An 11714-nucleotide genomic window follows, 5' to 3' on the forward strand; every position below is an offset into this window, starting at 1 on the left:
CTAGATGCCTGCCCATATCCACCCATACTCCCTGCCACCCACAACTATACTGCCTCCGGGCAGATCTCCGGATGAGCTTCATAAGTAGTTGTTTAACTTTAAGCAGAATCTGAAGTGCATTCATGAGGCAGAACAACAAGACTATGGTATTCTGAGTATTCCAGAAATATTCAATATCTTGGAGAGCTATTGTGACAAGCTCAGGGGATAAGAGGGTGGTGAAGGAGGAAGGCAGAGTGACCCAGGAGGATACAGGGGTGGTGAAGGAGAAAGGGAGAGTAAGCAAGTAAGGAAAAATATCCTCCCCTTTCCCCTCCACAGATTGACTCTCTAATGGAGAAAAACAATAGGTATAATTGCTAATAGTTCCCAAGATGCTGTTTCCAAAGTACAGAGTCCACGATGTTACTGAGTATAAATACCAAGTTAGAGTCATGACCAGATATCTTATCGTCTCATAAGCCATTGCTATAACACTTAGTACCATAATGGTCTGAAACCAGGGCCCGGAGAGGAGAAACAACACTACAGAGAGCAAATACGGAAAATAATGTACTATAATACTCAATTTGGAAAACAGGCGCAGCAGAGTTGTGATTAAAGCAATCAGCATCATGACAAGTGACTATTAAGCAGGTCTAATCCTTACACCAATTTTAGTTTAACACACTCTGATCAGATCTGCCGTTATCTCAACCTTTCGGGCCCCACGTTGGGCGCCAAAAAGACTGTCGTGGTTTAACCCGACCAGCAGCTAAACACCACGCAGCCGTTCGCTCACCCTCCCCCCTCCCTCTCTGGGACGGGGGAGAGAAATGGAAAGTGAAGCCCGTGAGTTGAGATAAAGACAGTTTAATAAGACAGGAAAAAAAATAACAAAAATAATAATAACAATAATAATAATGATGATACAATGGGGATAATACGAAAGTAATAATAGTATGTACAAACAAGTGATGCACAATGCAATTGCTCACCACCCGCTGACCGATGCCCAGCCTAACCCCGAGCAGTCCGGCCCCCTCCCCCCGGCTAGCCACCCCTATATATTGTTTAGCATGACGTCAGATGGTATGGAATACCCCTTTGGCTAGTTTGGGTCACCTGTCCTGGGTCTGTCCCCTCCCAGCTCTTACTGCACCCCCCAGCCTGCCCGTTGGCAGGACAGAGCAAAGGCTGAGATGTCCTTGGCTTAGTATAAGCACTGCTCTGCAACAATTAAAGCATCGGGGTGTTATCAGCACTCTTCTCATTCTAAGCCAAAACACAGCATTCCACCAGCTACTAGGAAGAAAATTAATTCTGTGCTAACTGAAACCAGGACACACACATATTTTATTTTGCAATAAGAAAACAAGCTACAGTTTAATTTTCCAAACTGGTATGCAGACATAATTGCTGGGAAAAAAAATCAAAGGACCCCTTTTTTTTTTTTTTTTTACAGGGCAGAAATATGTACAAGTCTGACGTTTCAAAGAGAAGTTAAAGATTCTAGGATATTCACAAAAACAAACTTCTGTTCCTGAGCATGCATGAGCAGCAATTTTAGGAAGAATGGTCAGATCTCAATGAAACCAACTCTGATGCTTAAAACCTGAAGGAGTATACAACCGTGCTGAAGCAATACTGCAGGCACCAGCAAACTAAGGACACCTCACCTGCACCCTCTGCTGGTACTGCATCTGCAAGGAGTTCTGAGACGATCCTGGTGTAGCCTGCCCAGACATCCCCTCTATACGCTGTGAAATGAAGTTGTTGAAGGATCTCAGGGTGGAGATGACAGTGGTGTTATCGTCCAAGTTCTCCATGGCTCTGGAAACACACAGAAAGTTGTCAGCAAAAAAATAAAAGAAAATACATTGCTGCCCTGAAGTATCACTAAATGCAAGATATTCTGATTTACCGCGTTCAGAACCCAATCCGCTGGTCACTGCTGGGACCAACTCGAACCAGAAACTAATATCCAACTAAGGCTGAAGTTGTAGACCTCCAAGATGAGAAACCGATGCAAAACAGTTTGTTCTGCCCCTAACGGTATACACAAAAGAGCTTACTTTCATTTAAATAAGCTTCCCCCTGAATCTCTGCCTGTTAACAACGGTATAAAAGCTGTCTTAAGTTGCGCAGAACTGAATTCTCTTTTCTTTTCTCGTGAAGGTAGATTTGGTAATATGAGTTACCATTGCAGGACAAGAAGGTCTGCAGCACGTAACACAAACAGGACTCGTTACTCTTCTTCCAAACATCTTAAGGGCAGGAAGAGAACTAATTCCAAGCGAACAGCAGGCTCCACCATGTACACAACCTGGTTCTGGTTTCCAAAAAGCACTTTGGTACCTAACCGGCAGCAAGTCTTCCCCATTTCACACATCACTTCTGTCAGTAAATCCTCGTTCTCATACAAATATTTGCCATTCCTCCTTCAGATTTGGAGTAACACTGAAAGACCAAAGATAAATCAAGCACGGAGGCCGAAGATGCTGGGGAGGTTTCCTCAGGAGGCTCTAAGTGAACCCCTGCAGGCACCCGAAGCCCCCCAAAGCCCAGAAGGTTCTGGGCCCTGAAGCTGTGCCCCAGGACCAGGCTCAGGGCTGATTTTCAGGCTCAGGTGCTCCTGAGAGCAACACAGTGGTTACTCGTTGGGTTCCTATCAGCACGGAGATGTGGTGTAACAGGAGCACATTAGGGACAAATCAGCCCAAACCCCAAATAAAATGTTTATTTGAAGCGAGCACAGCACAGAGACACGAGGCCACCGCCAACAGGTGATTGGCTTCCAGCAGACCCGCTCTGAAAACACTCAGGAAAAAAACAAGAAAAGCAGCAATAAAACCAGAACTCTCATCCCCTCGCTGCACAACACCTCTTTTACTTCATTTCATTTTATTTCCACAGCCCAGCGCTCCACAGCAGAGCACCCGCGGACAGGGGGGCACCTCGGGGGCTGCCCCTCACGGAGCCCCGAGGCGGCCGAGGGGCAGCGGGGCCCCGCCATGAGCCCCCCGCCCCCCCCCCCACAGCGCCGTGAGGGGGGCCCCGAGCGCGGCCGGACGCGGCCGAACCCAGCCGAGCCCGGCCGAACCCAGCCGAGCCCGGCCGAACCCAGCCGAGCCCGGCCGAACCCAGCCGAACGCGGCCGAGTCCACCCGAGCCCGGCCGAGCGCAGCCGAACGCGCGCACCCCCCCCACCCGCCACTCACCGCCGCCTGCCCCGCTTGGATCTCCCTCCTCGCCCGGCCGCCGCGATCTCACGGGAACTCGGCGCCAGCTCTCGCGAGGCCAGCGGCCCGCGCCGCCGTACTGACGGGACGAGGCGCGCAGCCTGAGGCGCTACCGTAACGCCAGCCGCGGCGACCCGAAAAAAAAAAGCTCTAAACGCAGATTTTCACGAGTTTTTCCCAATTGCACGTTTGATTAACGTTACTTATTAATATTATTAGCATAACTAAGCCGTTCAAAGCGGTCTGTTTATAAAGAGAAAGATCTGGAAGCCTACAAACAGGCAGTGCTACCATCCCCTCATGACCCACACCACAGATAAAAGCGCTGTTTAATTAAGAAGTTGTCACTGCCAGGTAGACAGTGGCTAAGTTTATTTTTGCAAACAGAATTGAGCGATTCAAGCACAATCCTATCAGTAATTGCGCCTGTCTGGGATTCAAGAAAATCCTGTCGCTTTACCTAATGAACACCGCTGGGCAGCTGTAAAACGTTACTGAAAACACGGGGAAATTTATTTTCTCAGCTATGAGACCCTGCCCTGCTGTCACTTACTGGATTTAGGAGCACAATGAGGCAGCAATTTCTAAATATAACCCTTGTCTTCAGCAAACGCAGCAAAGCCACCCAGCTGAACAGCCCACAGCCAGCGCCACACATCGGGAATGCCTGCATTAGGGATCCTACATGCCAACACAGTCTGACATGCACGAGAATGCTGCATGTTATTGCGTGTGCTAATAAATTTCATCAGCTTTTAAGAAAGATGAAGAGGAAATAAATTGACTCAAACTCCCCCTTGCCATTCCCTCTCCTCCTGACAACCACCTTTATGGTTAGTCTCCAATACGACAGCGTTAGTACTGCAATGATTTTCAAGCACACATTAAAACTCGTATAATCACTGTTTTATTTTCATTTCCATTGTTCCAGCCCCAGAGGTTGCCTTTCAGATTGTTCCTCCCTGTTGCCAACCCTTTTCTCCGCAGGTGAGAAGCAAGATTGGACGTCTCTGCATGTGTAATTAGAGGATAAACTCAGTGGGGCACCTCCCTGGTTTTCTTTCTCTATTTGAAAAGCACGATGTACTTCCTGAGGATTGTGGCAGATTTTCCCAGGTTGTTCTCAACAACGTAACAGCTCAAGCTGGGGTTCTTAATGCTGGGATTTTTCTTTCAACACCTGCCAAATTCAGATTTCCCATCAGTGTCTGATCACCTGTTTGATAATCTGCATTTCTCCGCTTTCATTTCCCTTTGTACAGTCTTGCCAAGAAATAAGATTCAGAAGAGTCCTTCCGGCTGGCCTGAGGCTTTAAAGTTTTCACCTCCCGGAACTGCTCCTTCAGTCTGTTTTGAAGAACACGGGACTCGTGTCCATCCCAGAACTTACACAGCAGCGTTCCTTTAGGCTTTAAAATACTTTGTGCCAGATTCACAAGGCCTAAACATAAACTGATCAACTTCTGATGGTCCAGGTCTTTAATGCCTGTTGCATTAGGTGCCATGTCGCTCAAGATAGCGTCCACCTTCCCTGCAGGAAGCAGGCTCTGGATTGCCCTCAGCGTGTTTGGGTCTGTAATGTCAGCCTCTGGCAGGAAGACAGCTCCTTCCAGCGGGGAAATCCGCATGAGGTCAACTCCAAGGACAAAGCCAGTGGGGGCAGAAGGATCTAGATGACAAGAATGAATGACACACTGAATCCTTATTAAAATGGTTGAAAACAACTTTCAGATACATGAGCTCCACAATATTTGATAAACAAAAACTTATTTCCTGCCACAAATGATTTTCCTCTCCTTCCACAACCAGCCGGCTACATGCATCGTGATGAATGGTCTGCTCTCAGCTAATCCATTTATAACTTTAAACATGAGTTATTTTGGATAAGCAAGGGATACTTTATTGTGTTTTTTTTTTTCTATTTTTTTTCCACAGATGTCAATCTAAATCCCAGACAATAGTACAGATGATCATACTTTGCATTATAAACATTAATGGCTTAAAACACGCAAACCTTACGTTGCTACCATTTTTCAAGAAGGGAGATAAAAATTCAGAAAAGCCACATAACCTATTGGAAGCCACAGGAATTTCCAAACTGGATGAGGGCTCTTCTCCCCATCACAGTTAATTAGAAGACTTATTTACATCTATAGTAACACCTCATGGTAAATTCTTACTTCACAAAGATAACTTCTGCAGACCACATGAAGATTTACTGTTCTTTACCATGACACCAGCACACACCTTCACACTTCTATCTGTGACTCTGGTGTTTGCCCACTCCACCACCTCACAGCTGAGTTTCCTCACACACTCCAAGGCGAGTATAACCCCATCTTGACTGCCAAAAACATGCACTTACCGGTACCTAAGGCGTTGACACTCTCTACAGCAACCTGACTCCAAGCACCTGGTGCTGCCCCACAGTCTAGAACAGAGAGTCCTGGTCGGAGAATATGGAACTTGTCATCGATCTCCAGTAACTTGAAGGCACTCCGACAACGGTAGTTCTGCTGTTTCGTTGCTCTGACAAAGGGATCCTTCAAATGCCGCTCCAGCCACCAGTTCTCTGTTGCAGTTTTCTTCTTTAGGAACCCCACCGTGGTGTGCAGACACCTGCAGTGCAGATGAAGGCTCGCCAAACGCTGACAGCTGCCCAAGAAGAAAGGTGACAATCAATTAGTGCATGGTTACTAAAGCCTTCTGAAACACATACTCATTAGTTCTTATATTGACTACAGTTCCTCCTATTTATCACCAAGCTCACTAAAACCCTCAACATTTTGGGTATACTTGGCATCTTCATTTACCTGCTCCAAATACAATGAGAAGAGCCACAGTTTGGATCAAGACCTCACTGGTTCTCTCTAAACACAGAGGAAAAAGAGATCCCATCCCTAAAGAGTGCTTCAGTTCTGCTCAGGCATTTGTGTCCAAGACTTGTGGCCACCCGATGCTGTGAACAAGTTAATCGGCCGTCCCATGGGGTCGGCAACCTCCACGTATGCAGGGGCCTTTGTGGGAGCCGGGGTACGACTTCACCAACCCACACTCCCCACAAGCCCTGAGGGATGTTTTAGGGCAATGAGGGGTGCCCGAGCATCTAAGGGCTGCTTTCCCTTTCCGTGACAGCCTTTTAAAGCCAAGCACCCACCATTTTAAGGCGAAGGGGAGCTGTGGTGATTACACAAGCAGCCCAACAGAACCACAGCACATCCCACAGGGCTCACGGAGCCCAACCCCTGGCTCCACACAGCACCACGCCAGAATCAGCCCATGTGTCTGAGCGCCCTGACCTAACGCTCGGTGCTCTGACCACGTCCCTGGCGAGCCTGCCCCAGCGCCCGACACCTCTGGGTGCAGACCCTGACACCCAGCCCGGCCCTGCCCTGTCCCAGCCCCGTGCCTCCACCTCGCAACGCCCGCCCTCATCCCGCACACGCCGCTGGACGCCGGCCGGCCGGGGGCACGTTCCACCTTCAAAACCTCCCCTCCTGCATTTCCAGTGACGAAAACCCAAGGCTCCGAGCCAAACCCTGCACCTCCCGGGGCAGAGGAGGGTCGGCACCCCCACAGCGGGGCCACCCCTGCGCCTCGCCTCAGCCACACCGCCCCCGGACCCTCCCCTCAGCGCCGCGACATGGCGGCCGCCGGGCCCCGGCCCTGCCCCGCTCCGGGGCGGTGCCGAGGGCGGTGCTGGAGCCTCAGCGGCGCGGGAAGAGCGGAGCCGAGGTTGTGGTGAGCGGGACATCGCCATTGGGAGCCCATCGGAGAGGTCCGGAGGGGATCTGGGTGTAGGGGAAGTCGGGGGTTGCGGTAGGGACGCTGAGGGGACGAGGGGTTGGGGACGGAGAGGTGCGGGGACAAAGGGGTGGGGAGGAGGTGTGGAGACAATTTGGGGAGGGAGAGGTGTGGGGGCGAGTTTTTGGGGAAGTGGAAGGGTTGGGGAGGGGGTGCTTGGGGAAGTGAAAGTGTTTAGGGGGGTGTTGGGAGGGTGAGGGACCAAAGGTTAACGGGGAGCGCCACAGAGCAGTTTTTGGGGCAGCGCGGGGGGCCCTGGGATTTGGGAAAGGGACCTGGGTGGTGGGGGGCTTCCTACAGGGTCTGGGCTTCAAGTCCTGGCCTCTCCTCTGAGAGGTGCTCAGTCTCAGCACTCTCCTCAGCAGACCCTGCCTCGCACAGGAGCCATGTCTACACGCAACCTCTTCACCCTCGTCCTGGTGGTGCAACCATCTCGCATCCTCCTGGGCATGAAGAAACGTGGGTTTGGAGCCGGGCTCTGGAACGGTTTCGGAGGAAAGGTGCAGACAGGAGAGAGCATCGAGGAGGCTGCTCACAGGTAAGACCCAACCCTGGGAGAGGGATGTGAGGGTGTTGGACTTGAAGGCATTGGGCGGCTTTTGGTGGGGTTGCTGTGGCTCAGCTGATCCATAATGCCCTTGTCATCAGCCAGGGCAATCACGAACTACCTCTGAGCAGAAAATAAAACACTCCACAGGAGATGTACAAAGGAACGGGATGGCTCCCCGTTGGCCATCACCTGTAAATCTTTTAACTTCTAGTCCGTGAGTAACTGGAAGTTACTGAGCGTCCTCCCTCCCATTCGTCCTATGGACTCTACCTAAACTGAGACTTAGTCTGCAAGCAGAGGCTCTGTTCATAAAGGTGCTTAGTTTATTTTTGACTATACAGCAGAATTACAATTTATAGTAGCGTAATGCTTATGTTTTAAAGATGCTGTATAGATGCTAAATTCCAGTAGTGTTTTTCATGCCATGTGAAAACGTAGTGACAAAATATTAGCAACTTAATTTGGAGATGCCTCATGAACAGCACAGTGAAAATTTATTGCTTAACTGCATAGAGGCATTTTAAATGCCTAATGTTGAGTTAGGGAATTGAATTCCATTGTTCCTGAGATATGGCACCATTTCTGAAGCTATTAGCAGTGGTTCATTGCAGGACTTTCTTCTGTTTAGTCATTGTAATGAAGAAATAGATCAGTCGAATCACTGAACTCTTCCAAAAATTATGGTGCACCTTGTTCTTCACATGAATGTCATAGATAAAAAGCCACACTTTGCCACCTCCTCACTCTCTGATGCATGGCCAAGCTTACCTCGCACCTGCAGGAAGTTTAATGTCAGTGTGCTCCACAGATACCACCAGCTTTTTGCTTGAAACATTCGCTTCAGCTGTGCCAGCACAACTGCTTGGGTTCTGTGGTGAGCTAATCAAGGGGGCAGGAGAGGCCTTCGTGCAGATACGTGCTCAGCAGAGCACTAGGTTAACGTACCGGATGCTTACATTGTGACATTTCATAGAATTTGTCATTTCTGTGTGGAGGGTGGGAGATCGGTCCCATTACTTAAAGCAGATCTTTGTTCATTTACATTGCCGCCACATACGATGTAAAATGATCTGATTAATTTATTGATTGACTTCCTACATGCCTGTTAATCTGTGCCAACTTGGAGTTAGAAACTGGAACTTTAACCCGTACAACGCACTACATGGTAAAAGTGCCAGTGATCTCAGTGCAACGTGCCACAGTACAAACAGCGCCTGCCAGCATGGACTGTGGCATGGTCCAATCTGCAGCCCTCTCCTCACAGCTCGAGTTTATTGCAGAATTACACGGCCGATTCCCATCAAAGTCAGCTGAAGAGGAAACAGATTCCAGAGCCAGGCCTGGCTGGGTGCACAGCCCTCATTGCTGGCTGGGAACTACACAAACGTGCTGCCAGGCGCAGGGGGAAGCTTGGGTGCAGCTCAAGTAAAACTTCTTTGTACAGGCTCTGCTCCTTATCACAATTTGAGGTATTAGGCTGCAGTTCCCCGTGTGTCTCAGGTTGCCCAAATTGTTAAATATGAAGCTGAAACATGAACGTTACATTAATCCTGTAAGAATTCTGTACTCCACTGGGTATAGCACGTTCCAAGTACCTGGGCACCCACAGCTCTTCAGCGTCCCATCCTGTAAGGGGAACATTTAGCCAGTTCATTATTTCCAGTTTGCTACCTCTAACTTTTCCATTTACTATCTACAGAGCCAAACAGCTCACAGATAAATAGCTTAGAAAATCACAGTAATGTTGTGCTCATTGTTCAATTATTGCAGTCCATAAAATTAGGCTTTTAGCTTTCTTGCTGGAAAACTACCTCTATTCTAGGCATGGTTTCCCAGGAAGATCAACTAAAACTAGTTAAGGTATTAGACTAGAATATAATTTTGATGGATAGAATCCAAGAAATTAATGCTAAAGACAGCTGGAGCCTTTAAGATAACTTCCATTATCTTGTGAATTGTTAAGTCACTGCCAAACACACAACTAGATTAATTATTAACCTTAACTGAAGTAGCGTTGCAAAGTATTCCTTATTTTTGTACACTAGAATAATCATGACTAACATAAAGCTATGCTTTCTTAAAGGCAAGTTTTGTTTTTAAAAGGAAAAGCCCTGAACGTGTAGCATAAACAGAGCAAATAATTTGATGTGCTTCAAGTAGCCACACGTGGTGATGCACTGAAAGCAGCTGTTCAGCAAGTCTCTCAGAGTGCCCTTAGAAGTCTTGCCTTGTAGCCTCTCTCTTACGCTAAGTGTATTTCCAAGGAGCAGAAATGGAAATTTTATACAATTGCTTTGTGTTTCTATATGGCATCTGACTGGGAGATGCTATTCCTGATGTGCCATGTGCAAATAACATTACATAGTGCGTGTTAGTACTTGGGCTTCATTTTGCCTCAGAAGTAGCCGAGTTTGTGGCAAGCACAGATGTTCTAATAGTGCTTACTTGTGTCCCCACAGTTCTAAAAGCCTTAGCTTGTAGGCTAAGCCTTCTGCTTGTCTAAATAAAGCCTATTTCAGAGTTTTTAAGCCACATCCAGCTACAGTCTTAGCACATACGAGTTAGCCCTTTTTTTAACAGATCTTGGGAAAGATCAGCCCATGGCAAGGGGTGTAAATTACACAAATCTGTTTTTGTGAATCTTCCCCCTCTGACACAGATTACTTCCTACCAGCATCTGGAGCCTCGTAGTCACTCATAAGCCAGTCTGACACTGCCCCACTCTGGTACTAGTCTTAATATCGTAACGTAAGCCAGAACTCTGCTTTGCTGCAGGTACAGTTTTCACCTTTAATTCACTTTGGGTGTTTTGAATGTGCATGTAAAGGCAGTAACTGCTTTTTTGTTCTCCCACTGCTTGTTTTGATGTCAAGTCTGTTTCACATACAGGGAACTCAAGGAAGAGAGTGGACTGACGGTGGACACCTTGCAGAAGATGGGCCAGATCACATTTGAATTTGTAGGCAGCCCTGAACTCCTGGAAGTTCACGTCTTCCGGGCAGATCATTTTAATGGCGAGCCAAAAGAAAGTGATGGTAGGTGCTACCTCTCCTCTAGTGGAGGAGAAGCATGGGCATTCTCCTTTGAGACAGTATTGCTCATAAATAAATGCAGAAGTATTCACACAGAATTTCTTTTGAGAAGGGAGGCAGCCGGGCTGTAAACAGAAGCTGTTTGTTTGACAGACAGTCAAAACTCCAGGCAGCAAAAAAAGCAAGACACAATTTCATGCCAAGTTGTTTTCTCCCACCAGAAATGCGGCCTCAGTGGTTTCAGCTGGATGAGGTGCCATTCAGTCAGATGTGGCCAGATGATACCTATTGGTTTCCCTTGCTGCTTCAGAAAAAGAAGTTTCGTGGCTACTTTAAGTTCCAAGGACAAGACACTATCCTGGAGCACACCCTGGAAGAAGTGGAGGAAATTTAAGAAGAAAACAGACGCATTCATCCCACACGATGCCTGCAGTGAGCTAGAACGCCATGAGTACTTACAGGGGTCTCCTTTCTCAGCTCCCCAGCAGAGATTTATCTGCCGGGTCACTGGGAAGTAAAGAAAGTAAGGGCATTTCTTAAAGCAGATATAGATGTAAGGAGACTTTCCATGCTGTGAAGTCCCTGGCTGTAGTATGGTTTAGTGGTTACTTGATGACAACTCTGAAGAACGTGCAGTTAACCCTTGTTTCTCAGGTGGTTAATGTGGTAGGCTTTTCCATCATGGCTGTAACTCTTTTTTAAAAGATTAAAAATATTTTTCAGTAAAATAATTTGTTTTCCTATTATGAACATCTGGCTAATTTCTAGACTGTTTAAGGGCCTTTCAGGAATTGGCTTCCTTTCACAGAAACTCTTAAGTGGACTGTTTCTCAGACTAAGCAGAATCTGTCAAGTATATTCTCTGTGCCCGTTCCTAGATAGTTCCCAATGTAGCATTAGTTCATGGGAGAAGGTAACATTTTATCAGTGCTGTGAAAACCCTTTGAAAAGTTTAGGTAGTGATCCTTTCAGGATTCCCCTGCTGAAGACAGCATAAGATTATAGGAGTTAAGAAAACAAAAAGTCTGAAGCAGATGTATTGCACTGTTTGAGCCCTGGTTTCACTTGGACTTTCCACTGTGAGCTTAGCTGTTTCAAGCATTTTGT

At 47.6% G+C, this 11714-nt stretch overlaps 3 protein-coding genes across 4 annotated transcripts in view; 1 reads left to right on the forward strand and 2 right to left on the reverse strand.

Moving 5' to 3' along the window:
- Positions 1–3239, reverse strand: part of MAD1L1 (mitotic arrest deficient 1 like 1) — a 354917-nt gene extending 351678 nt beyond the window's left edge. Inside the window, exons 1-2 of the mRNA XM_084296309.1 lie at positions 3201–3239; positions 1659–1812 (exon numbers count right to left, since the gene is read on the reverse strand). Of these exons, the coding sequence (XP_084152435.1) occupies positions 1659–1808 (150 nt within the window). The 5' untranslated portion in view covers positions 1809–1812; positions 3201–3239. The remainder of the gene's footprint in view (positions 1–1658; positions 1813–3200) is intronic.
- Positions 3240–4112: 873 nt separating this feature from the next.
- On the reverse strand, positions 4113–6769 carry MRM2 (mitochondrial rRNA methyltransferase 2). The gene is made up of 3 exons (XM_084296277.1): positions 6637–6769; positions 5587–5876; positions 4113–4890 (listed from the first exon to the last, which is right to left on the reverse strand). The coding sequence occupies exons 1-3, from the start codon at positions 6654–6656 to the stop codon at positions 4466–4468; spliced, it is 735 nt and encodes a 244-aa protein (XP_084152403.1). The 5' UTR covers positions 6657–6769; the 3' UTR covers positions 4113–4465.
- A 92-nt stretch (positions 6770–6861) lies between these two features.
- Positions 6862–11280, forward strand: NUDT1 (nudix hydrolase 1). 2 transcript variants are annotated; one of them, XM_084296278.1, is made up of 4 exons: positions 6862–6999; positions 7391–7563; positions 10465–10610; positions 10829–11280. In XM_084296278.1, the coding sequence occupies exons 2-4, from the start codon at positions 7412–7414 to the stop codon at positions 10999–11001; spliced, it is 471 nt and encodes a 156-aa protein (XP_084152404.1). In that variant the 5' UTR covers positions 6862–6999; positions 7391–7411; the 3' UTR covers positions 11002–11280. The 2 variants fall into 2 exon arrangements, with proteins under 2 accessions (XP_084152404.1, XP_084152405.1); XM_084296279.1 differs by having other exon boundaries at positions 6971–6999; positions 7388–7563.
- Positions 11281–11714: the final 434 nt, after the last annotated feature.

This window comes from Netta rufina (assembly GCF_964035555.1).
Source record: "Netta rufina genome assembly, chromosome: 15".
NCBI classification, from domain to species: Eukaryota; Metazoa; Chordata; class Aves; order Anseriformes; family Anatidae; genus Netta; species Netta rufina.